The 16,523-nt window shown below is 39.6% G+C and overlaps 1 protein-coding gene across 1 annotated transcript; it reads right to left on the bottom strand.

The window, feature by feature from the left end:
• Positions 1–5,804: 5,804 nt before the first annotated feature.
• sod2 (superoxide dismutase 2, mitochondrial) lies at positions 5,805–16,173 on the bottom strand. The gene is made up of 6 exons (XM_020496941.2): positions 16,078–16,173; positions 15,856–15,960; positions 14,799–15,001; positions 14,492–14,608; positions 13,612–13,791; positions 5,805–6,828 (listed from the first exon to the last, which is right to left on the bottom strand). Exons 2-6 carry the CDS (start codon positions 15,888–15,890, stop codon positions 6,683–6,685), a joined length of 681 nt encoding a protein of 226 aa, XP_020352530.1. The 5' UTR covers positions 15,891–15,960; positions 16,078–16,173; the 3' UTR covers positions 5,805–6,682.
• Positions 16,174–16,523: the final 350 nt, after the last annotated feature.

A 16,523-nucleotide genomic window follows, 5' to 3' on the forward strand; every position in this document is an offset into this window, starting at 1 on the left:
TGTTCGGAGCAAGGAACTTAAACGTTAGCTTTTTTACATGGCACATATTGCACATTTACTTTCTTCTCTAACACTTTGTTTTTGCATTATTTTAACCATGAACATGTTTCACAATTATTTTTTTAACATTTTAAATTCAAAAATAAAAAGTGTTCAAAAAAATACATATATATATATATATATATATTTTTAAATGTTTTTATTTTATTTTCATTTTTTTTTTTTACATCGGCCGATTAATTGGTATCGGCGTTAAAAAATCATAATCGGGCGACCTCTAGTTAGGACATCTCCTTTGTGTATGACTAATTATTTTTCCAACAATTGTTTACAGACAGATTATTTCACTGTATCACAATTACAGTGGGTCAGAAGTTTACATACACTAAGTTGACTGTGCCTTTAAACAGCTTGGAAAATTCCAGAAAATTGTCACCTCCAAATCAGCCAAGACCTCAGATAAAAAAAAAATTCAGACCTCCACAATTCTGGTTCATCCTTGGGAGCAATTTCCAAACGCCTGAAAGTACCACTTTCATCTGTACAAACAATAGTACGCAAGTATAAACACCATGGGTCCACGCAGCTGTCATACCGCTCAGGAAGGAGACGCGTTCTGTCTCCTAAAGATGAACGTACTTGGGTGAAAAGTGCAAATCAATCCTAGAACAGCAGCAAAGGACCTTGTGAAGATGCTGGAGGAAACAGGTACAAAAGTACTGTATGTCACAATGGGTAGATTTTTAAAAAAAATTAAAAAGGTTTTAAAAAAGCAACTCAATCCAGACTGGTCTTCATGTTAAAGTTTGAATGGCGTTTCTAGCTTAAACGGTGTAAGAGTTGAGTACTAAATATTAACTATAAGAGGTATGTCGAAGCTATAAAGTGGGGACATTTGCTTCACAAGCCCCATTAATAATAAGATAAGAATACCAACATAAGCGGTAGTGAGCTAGCAGTGACCATGGGATGACGATCACCACATGACAATACCAAGGAGTAAGAAGGGTCCTCCATTGTGTGGGCAGCGCTCTTGGAGCTGACATCGATTGGCCAGCTGGGTCCGAATCGTTATCAGAGGCGAGGATTGGCTGACTGTGTCAAAACAGCTGGGAGAAATTTGGTCAGACACTAAACTTGTCCTTAATAGATTTATTTCCCCTCGAATCTGAATTTTTTTCCTTCTTGAATGCACACACTCTTGCATACGCACACTAGCTATATTACCAGATAGATACTTTGCTAAGCTCTCCAAGAAAAAGGTAAAAGATAGTGGTGACATAATCAAAGCACCTTGTATGGAAACAACTGTGCTCTGATGGAATGTATGGTTACTAGAGATCAACCGATTATGATTTTCAACGCCGATGCCGATTATTGGAGGGCCAAAAAAGCCGATATCGATTAAATCGGTCAATTTTTTTATTTTTATTTGTAATAATGACAATTACAACAATACTGAATGAACACTTATTTTAACTTAATATAATACATCAATAAAAATCAATTTAGCCTCAAATAAATAATGAAACATGTTCAATTTGGTTTACAGAATGCAAAAACAAAGTGTTGGAGAAGAAAATAAAAGTGCAATATGTGCCATGTAAGAAAGCTAACGTTTAAGTTCCTTGCTCAGAACATGAGAACATATGAAAGCTGGGGGTTCCTTTTAACATGAGTCTTCAATATTCCCAGGTAAGAAGTTTTAGGTTGTAGTTATTATAGGACTATTTCTCTCTATACCATTTGTATTTCATTAACCTTTGATTATTGGATATTCTTATAGGCACTTTAGTATTGCCAGTGCAACAGTATAGCTTCCATCCCTCTTCTCGCTCCTCCCTGGGCTCGAAGCGTTACCCATGCAGAGCAAGGGCAACAACCACTCCCAGTCTCAGAGCGAGTGACGTTTGAAACGCTATTAGCGCGCACCCCGCTAACTAGCTAGCCATTTCACATCGGTTACACCAGCCTAATATCGGGAGTTGAAAGGCTTGAAGTCATAAACAGCTGCTGGCAAACGCACAAAAGTGCTGTTTGAATGAATGCTTACAAGCCTGCTGGTGCCTACCATCGCTCAGTCAGACTGCTCTATCAAATCATAGACTTAGTTATAACATAACACAGAAATACGAGCCTTAGGTCATTAATATGGTCAAATCCGAAACTATCATCTCGAAAACAAGACGTTTATTCTTTCAGTGAAATACGGAACCATTCCATATTTTCTCTAACGGGTGGCATCCATTAGTCTAAATATTGCTGTTACATTGCACAACATTCAATGTTATGTCATAATTACGTAAAATTCTGGCAAATTAGGCGGCCCAAACTGTTGCATATACTCTGACTCTGCGTGCAATGAACGCAAGAAAAGTGACACAATTTCACCTGGTTAATATTGCCTGCTAACCTGGATTTCTATTAGCTAAATATGCAGGTTTAAAAATATATACTTCTGTGTATTGATTTTAAGAAAGGCATTGATGTTCATGGTTAGGTACACATTGGAGCAACGATACGCACTGCATCGATTATCTGCAACGCAGGACACGCTAGATAAACTAGTAATATCATCAACCATGTGTAGTTAACTAGTGATTATGATTGATTGTTTTTTATAAGATAAGTTTAATGCTAGCTAGCAACTTACATTGGCTTACTGCATTCACGTAACAGGCAGGCTTTTCGTGGAGTGCAATGAGAGGCAGATGGTTAGAGCATGGACTAGTTAACTAAGGTTGCAAGATTAAATCCCTGAGCTAACGAGGTAAAAATCTGTTGTTCTGCCCCTGAACAAGGCAGTTAACCCACCGTTCCTAGACCGTCCTTGAGAATGTGTTCTTAACTGACTTGCCTAGTTAAATAAAGATTCAATAAAAAAAATAAAAAAATAAAAATAAAAAAAATATTTTTTAAATCGGACAAATCGGTGTCCAAAAATACAGATTTCCGATTATCATGAAAACAAACAAAAAAATCGGCCCTAATTAATCGGCTATTCCGATTAATCGGTGGACCTCTTATGGTTACGGTGCAGAAGCTAGGCAAGGTAAAGCTAGGTAAAACAAAGGCTGCTAACCCATGCAGAAAATGGATGAACATTTAAGAAATCTGCACAGAGATGGGAGCCACTCAAAAGGGCAGCATGGAGTTTCCTACTGCACAGATGTCAAGAAGAGAAGCATCTTCTGGAGTCGAGCTCAAGAGGCATTGTCAGAGCAAAGGGAGGAAAATAAGGGTAACATAAAAGTGAGTGTTGTAGAGTTGAAGTCAAATCAAAGCTAAAGCAAAGATATGCAGACAGCTCAGCCCAACTCCATAAGTCATGATGATGACGGCCTTTCAAGAACCAAGCCTCTAATCTCCAATTAATTGACAATACACTTTAGTTCTCAGATTCCTTAGAAAGTCAATATAAAAAGAGAGGAAACAGAGCAATAGTTTGTTGGAGTAAGATGCCATTGTAAAATACATTTTTATAAATAAAATTAAAATTAAACTGACAAGTAGCACCACCTCTTGGAGAACATTTTAAATGACAGTGATCATGATTATATAGTGATCTTGTTAAGTTAGTAAAGAATGACAAGTTCAGACAAACTGTGCTTTCAAAAAAAGCCAGTACTCTCTCTATATATGACATCTTCTAAATCAAATCAAATCAAATGTATTTGTCCCATACACATGGTTAGCAGATGTTAATGCGAGTGTAGCGAAATGCTTGTGCTTCTAGTTCCGACAATGCAGTAATAACGAACAAGTAATCTAACTAACAATTCCAAAAAAAAACTACTGTCTTATACACAGTGTAACGGGATAAAGAATATGTACATAAGGATATATGAATGAGTGATGGTACAGAGCAGCATAGGCAAGATACAGTAGATGATATCGAGTACAGTATATACATATGAGATGAGTATGTAAACCAAGTGGCATAGTTAAAGTGGCTAGTGATACATGTATTACATAAGGATGCAGTCGATGATATAGAGTACAGTATCTACGTATGCATATGAGATGAATAATGTAGGGTAAGTAACATTATATAAGGTAGCATTGTTTAAAGTGGCTAGTGATATATTTACATCATTTCCCATGATTGAAGTGGCTGGAGTAGAGTCAGTGTCATTGACAGTGTGTTGGCAGTAGCCACTCAATGTTAGTGGTGGCTGTTTAACAGTCTGATGGCCTTGAGATAGAAGCTGTTTTTCAGTCTCTCGGTCCCAGCTTTGATGCACCTGTACTGACCTCGCCTTCTGGATGACAGCGGGGTGAACAGGCAATGGCTCGGGTGGTTGATGTCCTTGATGATCTTTATGGCCTTCCTGTAGCATCGGGTGGTGTAGGTGTCCTGGAGGGCAGGTAGTTTGCCCCCGGTGATGCGTCGTGCAGACCTCACTACCCTCTGGAGAGCCTTACGGTTGAGGGCGGTGCAGTTGCCATACCAGGCGGTGATACAGCCCGCCAGGATGCTCTCGATTGTGCATCTGTAGAAGTTTGTGAGTGCTTTTGAGTGCTTTTGGTGACAAGCCGAATTTCTTCAGCCTCCTGAGGTTGAAGAGGCGCTGCTGCGCCTTCCTCACGATGCTGTCTGTGTGAGTGGACCAATTCAGTTTGTCTGTGATGTGTATGCCGAGGAACTTAAAACTTGCTACCCTCTCCACTACTGTTCCATCGATGTGGATGGGGGGGGTGTTCCCTCTGCTGTTTCCTGAAGTCCACAATCATCTCCTTAGTTTTGTTGACGTTGAGTGTGAGGTTATTTTCCTGACACCACAGGTCACCTTTTCAAAGTATAGCACTGACTGTACTGGTGAATTTAGCTGACTGCTGTTATGGTGACATAGAGAGTTAGCAAATAGAGTAATTATGGATTCAATATTTTATGATTAATAAAAAGTTCAAATTGCTTGAATAGTCTCTCCTTCAGTATGAAAACAGTTTTCCAGCATCCTTTCTTGCCAATTATTATAAATACCTGAAGGAATTTTCAGAATAGGCGTTTCCACAGACCTGCTGTATGTGGATGTCAGTTTAAATTAAAACAATAAGCATCTCCACTACACTGACGATTAGTTGTACTCTTACAGTGCTCCGTATTCTTTTGCAGCTCTTTTAACTTCTCGCTCACGCCTTTGAACCTCAGGACAGCGTATCCATCTTGTGAAATATGTGTATACAGACATACAGCTTGTTCGTGTGATATTGTGCATGTGGATTAATTACTTTGCTATTACAATCCATGTACATGAGTGACACTGACCTTTAACCATCAGAGGCTAAGCTGGTGGGGGGACTACTAAGTTATAGAATTGTTTTAAGAAGGTCATACCAAAGATCATTTAGCTCTTTGATATTTTAAGACCAGTTGAAGTATAAGAGAATATTACAAAAAGTTGCAGAACATTTGAGGGCCTTACTGCTATTAGCCCATACAAACGCATTGAATAACAGATTCACTACATGGAACAGAGATTCTCCCTTAAAAATAGGAACTTTGTTTTGAAGTGGTTGTACTCTGAGAGATGCAAGAAAGATCAGGAAACACTTTTTTTTTTAAACACCATATATTTTTTAAACAGTCTCCATATAAACTTCGATTCATTTTTTCAACTGGTACCGAGGGACCTTCAGATGAGTTTGTAGGGCAAACCGTTCTGACGCTACAGAAGATTTTTTGAGTAGACTGATTTTTCGGGATGTCTCATGATCTGACAAACGCAGCTCTAGCACCGCAGATGCGGTAGATTTTTTAAATGGAGATTTTTGTATTATGCTAATTAAAACCACAAAGCAGATACAATTCAAACTAAATATTTTATTATATCACATCAAAAACATTTGCCTCAATCGCATTTACCTGATATCTGTGCAACACTAAACAGGTTTCCATCCAACCTTTTTATGTGAGTAAAAGTACAGGTCTGATAAAACAACATTTTTTTAAATGAAGTAATGACAGGCCTGAGAAACAGAAAATCGTAATTAAAATTACTTGTGCGAGAAATATCAGTGGAAATGCTTTTATGAGAAAATATTGATAAAATTACAATCATATTGAAGTCAACGGAGTCACACAATGATATGTGCGGTTATCCCACTGCAACTCATCGGGAAAGCATGCAGTTTATTAGTCTACAGATTAAGTAAGTTAAGACTTCACAGGGAGGTGAAAGTGCATGGTGATGAGCTTGATGCTTGTCCGCTCTTTTGTTTATAATATTCTTATCATGTAAGCTATACGTGCACTAGAGGACACGTGACATTACAAGACTGGACACACTCGGTATACAACATTTTTTTTTAGAACCATCATAAGATTTCAATGCAATAGAAACACATTTAACTTGCTTTTTTATTTCGTACCAAATATGGTATTTTTATGTGCAATGTCATCACGCACAGCATTTGCAACAAGTCAATTTGATGGAAACATCTCGTGGGAAAATGCACATTGTTCTAATGCCGATTTTATAATACTCGCATGAAAATCTGTCGCCAATTGGATGGAAACCTAGCTATAGTCGGACAAACAAACAGCTTTACAGACTGAATATTCTCTCTGGTACAGTATACAGCAGCTATCTTCATTTGGGTTAAGAGGGTATTTTGTGCTCTCTTAAGGTAGTAAGGTCTGCGGGGGCAAGGTTTGGGGCAGGAAGGAAGAGCCAGTGGTCTACTTTTTGGCAGCCTGGAGGCGCTCGCTCACGTTCTCCCAGTTGATGACATTCCAGATGGCTTTGACATAGTCGGGTCGGACATTCTTGTACTGTAGATAGTAGGCATGCTCCCACACATCAATACCAAGCAGGGGGACCAGACCTGGGGAGAAAAAATAAAATAATAATAATTAAGTAAAATCATTAACTAGGCATACAGTGCCTTCAGAATGTTCAAATTGTCATGATTACAAATACATTTAGACTTATTCCACATGTTGTAGTGTTACAGACTGAATTCAAAATGGATAAAACTGCTTTGTATTATCACCCATCTACACACAGTAAAATCATGCAAATGTATTGAAAATTCAAAACATAATTTACATAGAGTACCAGTCAAAAGTTGACACACCTACTCGTTCAAGGGTTAATTATTTTTACTTTTTCTACACTGTAGAATAGTGAAGACATAACAGTATGAAACCCCAAGTGTTAAATCAAAATACATTTTAGATTCTTCAAAGTAGCCACCCTTGCACACTCTTGGCATTCTCTCAACCAGCTTCACCTGGAATGTTTTTTCAACAGTCATGAAGGAGTTCCTACATATGCTGAGCACTTGTTGCCTTTCTTCGCTCTGCAGTCCAACTCATCCCAAACCATCTCAATTGGGTTGAGATCGGGTGATTATGGAGGCCAGGCCATCTGATGTAGCACTCCATCACTCGTCTTGGTGAAATAGCCCTTACACAGCTTGGTGGTGTGTTGGGTCATTGTCCAGCTGAAAAACAAATGATAGTGGGACTAAGCGCAAACCATCAAACCTCTGTGCTTCACGGTGGGAACCGCACATGCGGAGATCATCCATTCACCTACTCAGCGTCTCACAAAGACATGGCAGTTGGAACCAAAAATCAGAAAATCTGTCCTTTTGGTCTCTCCAGCAGTAATTTCCATTGCTCGTGTTTCTTGGCCCAAGCCATATTTCATTTCTTTTTTTTCTTTATATCCTGAAAAAGTCCCCAGTCCTTAACAATTACAAGCATACCCATAACATTATGCAGCCGCCACTATGCTTAAAAATATGGAGAGTGGTACTCAGTAATGCGTTGGATTTGCCCAAAACATAACACTTTGTATTCAGGACAAAAACAAACAAACTTTAGTGCATAGTTGCAAACAGGATGCAGGTTTTGGAATATTTTTATTTTGTAAAGGCTTCCTTTTCACTCTGTCAATTAGGTTAGTATTGTGAAGTAACTAGAATGTTGTTGATCCATCTTCAGTTCTCCAATCACAGCCATTAAACCCTGTAACTGTTTTAAAGTCACGATTGGCCTCATGCTGAAATCCCTGAGCGGTTTCCTTCCTCTCCGGCTTCTGAGCTAGTTAGGATGCCTGTATCTTTGTCGTGACTGGGTGTATTGATACACCATCCAAAGTGTAATTAATATGCTCAAAGGGATTTTTTTTTTACCCATCTACTAGAGGTCGACCGATTATGATTTTTCAACGCTGATTATTGGAGGACAAAAAAAAGCTGATACCGATTAATCGGCCGATTTTTTAAATGTATTTGTAATCATGACAATTACAACAATACTGAATGAACACTTATTTTAACTTAATATAATACATCAATAAAATCAATTTAGCCTCAAATAAATAATGAAACATGTTCAATTTGGTTTACATAATGCAAAAACAAAGTGTTGGGAGAAGAAAGTAAAATTGCAATATGTGCCATGTAAGAAAGCTAACGTTTAAGTTCCTTGCTCAGAACATGAGAACATATGAAAGCTGGGGGGTTCCTTTTAACATGAGTCTTCAATATTCCCAGGTAAGACGTTTTAGGTTGTAGTTATTATAGGACTATTTCTCTCTATACCATTTGTATTTCATTAACCTTTGATTATTGGATATTCTTATAGGCATTTTAGTATTGCCAGTGTAACAGTATAGCTTCCGCCCCTCTCCTCGCTCCTGAGCCCGAACCAGGAACACAACGACAGCAGCCACCCTCGAAGCAGCGTTACCCATGCAGAGCAAGGGAAGAACCACTCCAAGTCTCAGAGCGAATGACATTTGAAACACTATTAGCGCACACCCCGTTAACTAGCAAGCCATTTCACATCGGTTACACAAGCCTAATCTCAGGAGTTGATAGGCTTGAAGTCATAAACAGCGCAATGCTTGACACACAACGAAGAGCTGCTGGCAAAACGCACAAAGTGCTGTTTGAATTAATGCCTACGAGCCTGCTGCTGCCTACCATCGCTCAGTCAGACTGCTCTATCAAATCATAGACTTAATTATAACATAATTATACACAGAAATACGAGCCGTGGGTCATTAATATGGTCGAATGCGGAAACTCTCATCTCGAAAACAAGACGTTTATTCTTTCAGTGAAATACGGAACCGTTCCGTATTTTATCTAAAGGGTGGCATCCATTAGTCTAAATATTGCTGTTACATTGCACAACATTCAATGTTATGTCATAATTACGTAAAATTCTGGCAAATTAGGCGGCCCAAACTGTTGCATATACACTGACTCTGCGTGCAATGAATTCTTTTAGCTAAATATGCAGGTTTAAAATTATATACTTCTGTGTATTGATTTTAAGAAAGGCATTGATGTTCATGGTTAGGTACACATTGGCGCAACGATACGCACCGCATCAATTATATGCAACGCAGGAAACGCTAGATAAACTAGTAATATCATCAACCATGTGTAGTTAACTAGTGATTATGATTGATTGTTTTTTATAAGATAAGTTTAATGCTAGCTAGCAACTTACCTTGGCTTACAACATTCACGTAACAGGCAGTCTCCTCATGGAGTGCAATGAGAGGCAGGTGGTTAGAGCGTTGGACTAGTTAACTGTTAGGTTGCAAGATTGAATCGCCCGAGCTGACAATGTGAAAATCTGTCGTTCTGCCCGTGAACGATGCTAAATAAAGAATAAATAAAAAGGTGTAAAGATAAATAAATAAAAGGCCAAATCGGTGTCCAAAAATACAGATTTCCGATTGTTATGAAAACTTGAAATTGGCCCTAATTAAATCGGCCATTCCGATTAATCGGTCGACCTCTACCATCTACCAATAGGTACCCTTCTTTGCCAGGCATCGGAAAACCTCCCTGGTCTTTGTGGTTGAATCTGTGTTTAAAATTCACTGCTCAACTGAGGGGACCTTACAGACAGACATAAGAGAGAGACATACACACACACAATTGAATCTGGAAGTTCACATACACTTAGGTAGGAGTCATTAAAACTCGTTTTTCAACCACTCCACACATTTCTTGTTAACAAGCTATAGTTTTGGCATGTCGGTTAGGACATTAGTTTGTGCATGACACAAGTCATTTTTCCAACAATTGTTTACAGACAGATTATTTCACTGTATCACAATTCCAGTGGGTCAGAAGTTTACATACACTAAATTGACTGTGCCTTTAAAAAGCTTGGAAAATTCCAGAAAACAATGTCATAGCTTTAGAAGCTTCTGATTGACTCAATGATGTCAATTAGCCTATTGGAGGTGTACCTGTGGATGCATTTGAAGGCCTACCTTCAAAAAATGCAGACCTCCACAAGTCTGGTTCATCCTTGGGAGCAATTTCCAAATGCCTGAAAGTACCACGCTCATCTGTACAAACAATAGTACGCAAGTATAAACACCATGGGACCACGCAGCCGTCATACCGCTCAGGAAGGAGACGCGTTCTGTCTCCTAGAGATGAACGTACTTGGGCGAAAAGTGCAAATCAATCCCAGAACAGCAAAGGACCTTGAAGATGCTGGAGGAAACAGGTACAAAATTATCTATACCCACAGTAAAACGAGTCCTATATCGACATAACCTGAAAGGCCACTCAGCAAAGAAGCAGCCACTGCTCCAAAACCACCATAGAAAAAAGCCAGAATACGGTTTGCAACTGCACATGGGGACGAAGATTGTACTTGTTGGAGAAATGTCCTCTGGTCTGATGACACAAAAATAGAACTGTTTGGAGGAAAAGGGGGTGGCTTGCAAGCTGAAGAACACCATCCCAACTGTGAAGCACAGGGGTGGCAGCATCATGTTGTGGGGGTGCTTTGCTGCAGGAGGGACTGGTGCACTTCACAAAATAGATGGCATCATAAGGATAAATATTATGTGGACATATTGAAGCAACATCTCAAGACACCAGTCAGGAAGTTAACGCTTGGTCGCAAATGGGTCTTGCAAATGGACAATGACCCCAAGCATACTTCCAAAGTTGTGGCAAAATGGCTTATGGACAACAAAGTCAAGGTATTGGAGTGGCCATCACAATACCCTGACCTCAATCCTATAGAAAATGTGTAGGCAGAACTGAAGAAGCATGTGCGAGCATGGAAACCTACAAACCAGACTCATTTACACTCTGTCAGGAGAAATGGGCCAAAATTCACCCAACTTACTGTGGGAAGCTCGTGGAAGGCTACACAAAACTTGACCCAAGTTAAACAATTTAAATGTATTTGGCTAAGGTGTATGCAAACCTCCGACTTCAACGGTATGCGTGAGGCACAGAGAAGGTAGTCATTCCAAAATCATGTTAAACACTATTACTGCACACAGTAAGTCCAAGCTACTTATGTGACTTGTTAAGTACATTTTTAGTCCTGAACTTATTTAGGCTGAATACTTATTGACTCATGACATTTCAACTTAATGTTTATTTAATTTGTCAACATTTCTCAAAACATAATGCCACTGACAGTATGGAGCATTGTGTGTAGACCAGTGTCAAAAACATCTCAATTTAAGGTCTGAATTTAAAATGGATTAACACAACAAAATGTAGAAAAAGTCACGGGGTGTTAATACTTTCTGAAGGCACTGTATGTTAGGGATGCACGATATCGGTGAACATAGAGTCGGACGATATTAGCTAAAAATGCCAACATCGGTATCGGCCCGAAGTCTAGATTAACACCAATGTTAACAACCGATGTCAAAGCTACCGTGCATACCTATATAACGTAGGTACATGACGTAATGACGCCTGATAACATTTTGCGGTACAAGTGCAACACAGCATTCATAACCTAGCCCACAATGTCTGCTGTGTGGATCGAGCAGTCAACAAGTCAAGCAGTCATTTCAAAGAGTAAGAAAATTTCAGCGAGACAACTCAAAAGGTGAAAAGCATTAAAGCCAAGACAATAGAATTCATTGCCCTTGACAATCAAACACTCTGTCATCGGGCAACAGCGCCGACTGGTCAGGCACCGGTACACACTACCAAGTACGCTATTTTACAGATGTTGCCCAACCAGAGTTACACAGTAACTCGCTATTAGCTTCACAACATGCATACTATGGAACGCCATTTGGTTCTTTGCGTGTCAAAAAAGATACATTAGCACTGTCAAAGCTGTACAAAGTCTGCAAACAAGCAAACACCGGCCACAAACGATGTGTTTACAATACCGCGTTGGTAAGAAAGCATAATTTGTTCGACCGCAACTTCTGGGGTAGCACCAATACAACCAGCCTGAAAACAATGACCAGTAGAAAGTGCAGTCATTTTCATTAATCTTAGCAATGATTTAGGAATCCTTGTGAGTAAGTATTAGCTAGGTTGCCAATTGTTGTTCTCCTATTGAAATTGAACTTCAGTTCATGAAAATAAATAGATAGCCAGCCCCTTAACCCTGTTGCCCAAAGATAATGTTATTAGCAGCCGGCTTGCGTCATCTGGCTAATGAGGCTCGACCGGACCGGGTTGTGAAGCTAGCCACAATAAGTATTAGGAATAAGTGGAATTTGCAGTTTGCCTTCAAAATAAATGTCATTGACAGTGATGCAAATTAATACGAATAGTAGAATTATACCATACTTTTATTTTGAATGCTTACCACAAAGTCCACTATTGTGGCTAATTCTTATTGTGGCTAGCTTCACATAGATGGGTCCGACCAGCATTAATCAAATAAGAACTCATAAATAGGGTTATTTAGATGACACCTAGATTGTTGTTTTTGGGGAAGAACATTGTTTGCATCCATGAGCTAGCTATCTTTATGACCATCTGTTCCACAATAACATCAGTCTAGTTAGGAAATTAATTGAAATCTAACAAATGAACGCATAAGCTTAACATATTTTTAGTTTTGGCATTCAAAAATGTGTTTTGAATGCGCGAGACAACTTTACCAGCATCATAGCACACGTATCGATGTGACATATGAAATACGAGTGATAGTGTAATAACTACGTAACAAATGTATGAACACGTTAAATTGTGACGTGCAGTCATATTCAGGTCTTGATTGGTCAAATAGTGTTATTTGACACGACAAAGTGTTATTTTACATGTATCTTTGACACGCAAAGACCCAAACGGCGATCCATAGAAATCCTGGTTGAGAATGAAATGACTGAACAACGAAACAGCACAGCAAGTAAGTGAAAGAAATAGGTTTTGATTATGTTTTACTGGTAATGGGAACATATGTAAATGCCTACAAAATAACTTTTTGGTCAGTGTGTTGTGTGTGACCTTTATTTAACTAGCCACATCAGTTAAGAACAAATTCTTATTTACAATGTCGGCCCGGACAACGCTGGGCCAATTGGGACTCCCAATCACGGCCAGATGTGCTACAGCCTGGATTCAAACCAGGGACTGTAGTGACCTCTTGCAATGAGATGCAGTGCCTTAGACCGCTGCGTCCATGTGTGTGTTAACTATACTAGAATGCTTAAAAGGAGGCAAAAAATGTTAAATATCGGTATCAGGTTTTTTGGCAGGGAAAATATCGGATATCGGTCAAAAATGTAATAGGTGCATCACTACTGTATGTCATTCACTGGCACTATACCCTTGTTTGAGCCCCAGACAGACATGAACAAGATAACATATAACAGTACTGGGACCTGGCCAGTAGCCACTGACCTGTGGTTCCCTGCAGTGGGTCTTGATTAGGGCAGGCGGTGATACGGAGCTTCCTGCTCTCCTTGTCGAAGCCCAGCCAGCCCCAGCCCGAGCCCTGGACTGCCACAGTGGAGGCAGACATCTTGTCCTTCAATGCCTGGAAGGAGCCAAAGTCACGGTTGATGGCCGCTGCCAGCTCACCTGTGACAGGATGGACAAACAAAGAATGATCAGACTGATGAATTACATACAAGTTTCCAATGGGTTTCCCATAACAACAATTTAGCAAATTCAGGAAAGAGTCTGAATTGAAAATGCAACATGTAGGCCATTGTTGCTACTTTCCCACAAATTGTATAAACCGTGATAGTTGCAAATTATAATATACAACAACTTGTGAAGAATAGTTCAAGTAAAAGATTAGGGGAAAGAAGTTTCTCAAACTGCTGCTCCCAATAGTGCTGCTCAACTTGTAGTCTTGAGAGGCCTTCTAAATCTGGAAGCCTGGAGAACTTGAGTATTGGATGTTACGTTTTAATGGGCACAGTGGCTGTTAACACTTAGATTTGATTGGCTCTGCATACATCTGACGTTTCCCCTCAGAAGAGGCATGTCCTATTTGTTTTGTCCAAGTCTCTTTTCTTACCGGGCCAGATTTTTTTTGTAGCCTATGCTGCATTATTTTGGGGATCTTATGCTAGCTAGCTTGATGCAAGTCAGAAAAAAAAATCTTAAATACCACCTCTGTTCGGAGTTCCACCCACACAAAATAGTGGATTGGTTTGTGGCAACGAGTCACTAGTTTCCATCTAGACTCCACCCCTATTTAGCTTCTTCCTACCAAAAACTACCCCAGGCTTTGAACAACGTGAGAGAAGCCTGATGTTCCGAGGCTACTCACCCTGTGGTTCTCCACCGCCATTTGGAGAGAGGTTTGTCCAGAAGATGGTGTGGTTGATGTGGCCTCCTCCATTAAACCTCAGAGCAGGCTGGAGAGAAACCTGTGCTGTCACATCACCTGAAATACATCACATGTACACATGCAGGTAACGGATTGGCTACACACTACAAGTGTAAATACAGGACAGGTATGCATTTATGGCTCAATTAAATGTTCAAAAAGGAACCTCATCCAGGAACTACAAACTCCCTAATATCACCACTTTTTCTAAATCACTAATGTCTTAAGCAGCAGGCTTTCCTCTCACCTTTGGCCAGTGCCTCCTGGTACTTCTCCTCTGTGACGTTGAGGTTGTTAACATAGGTGGCATGGTGCTTGCTGTGGTGGAGCTGCATGATCTCTGCGTTGATGTGGGGCTCCAGGGCTCCATAGTCGTAGGTCAGGTCAGGGAGCGAGTGCTTCCATCTGGCTGCCACCGTGCCCAGGACTGGGGTCACAGTGGCAGCACACCTAAAACCACCAGGAAATAGAGATGTCAATGTCATGTCATTCCCATCCGTGGGAAATGTAATCAAGCATAAGCAGTAAAACTGTTTTCAGCTCAACCAGTAATGGTTGCTGCAAGCCAGCTTCCATTTAGAAGCAGCTCATGGCCCCAGCTGACAGCCTGGGAAGAGGTTGGATTAGTTAGGGAGAGTTCACACAGGGTGAAATTCTCAGATTTAGGGGGGGGGGGGGGGGTCTACCGAATTATTCACAACATAGCAACATTTGTCTAAGATTAACAAGCTACTTGTGTTGAGAATAGATAGGAACTTGCTCAAGTCCTGGCAGATGAGATAAAAAAGAACGTTAGCTATAGTATATAATGAAGTTGCCTGTTGCGGCCTGAGCAAGGTGTTGAGTTGTCAAATCAAGGGGTCAAGGCCTGACTCATGATGCTGTCTATTACAAACAAGGCAATAAATAATAAGAAAAATAATGCCAGGGTATATAGCTAATATTGACAACTTCTACGCATACTTGTTGGGCGAACACATGCACAAGTAAGACCATTTCTGCTTCCCAACATGTTGAAACGGTTTGATAAACGAAGAGATTACGGTCAGTAATTTCTGAATTGCCAGTAACACGCTGGGTAATGCTTATCGTTATATGGGAGTAGTTAACGTTACCTCACTAGCTAGCTACTAGTAACTATTAAAAGGTGAGTACTTACACAAGCTAGCTAAACAGCTATAACTAGCAATCATCACGTAAAACAAACAACGTAACAATAGCAACGTTCGTCTTATCGCCCTTCATCGTGTATAAATCATGACTTGTTACCGAATGGATAACTTCATTGCATTTTGTAGTTTTACCTGCGGACTTGACCCACTCTGCTTAGCATGCTCATGTTTCTTCACACCGTATGCGCTGTTCACCGTTCAGAATAGAAGTAGAACTGCCCTTGAAATTCAACTTCACTGTTAGAAGATACCATATCAGTACGTGGGGGCGGCATCGGATACGTATTTATTTATACACACACATTTTACTAGAAAACCGTATACAATCAAACATTATTTGTACTGTATACTTACGATAACGTTTAGTGCAAAAGGGATTAGCTACATTGTGCAGAATAAAAACATTTCGAGCCTTAGAACGCCATTCCATATCATAGTTCCACCCATCCCATTTTGCTTCCGGATGGCCTTGACTTTTTTTACTTTTTTTACTTTTTTTTTTACCCAAGCTGCATTTCTCACGTTTAGCAAATGTGACAGGTGAACTCTTGTATTAATGACTGGTTTACATTTTAAAACAATATTGTTGAATGTTACTTTAAAACAGAATTCAACTGATTACACATTAACTTTCTAGCTAGCCAACTAATGACAGGAACCTACAGCAATACATGTTGTGGGTCCCTTTTTTTTTTATTTTGCATTTTCTGAAGATGTTGAAAAACTATTTATCTGGCAAATTCAAAACATGTTTAATCTAAATGGTTTGGATGGATAGTAATTGAAATTGGTGTTATTCT

The sequence above is a fragment of the Oncorhynchus kisutch genome, linkage group LG12, assembly GCF_002021735.2.
Source record: "Oncorhynchus kisutch isolate 150728-3 linkage group LG12, Okis_V2, whole genome shotgun sequence".
Taxonomy (NCBI): domain Eukaryota; kingdom Metazoa; phylum Chordata; class Actinopteri; order Salmoniformes; family Salmonidae; genus Oncorhynchus; species Oncorhynchus kisutch.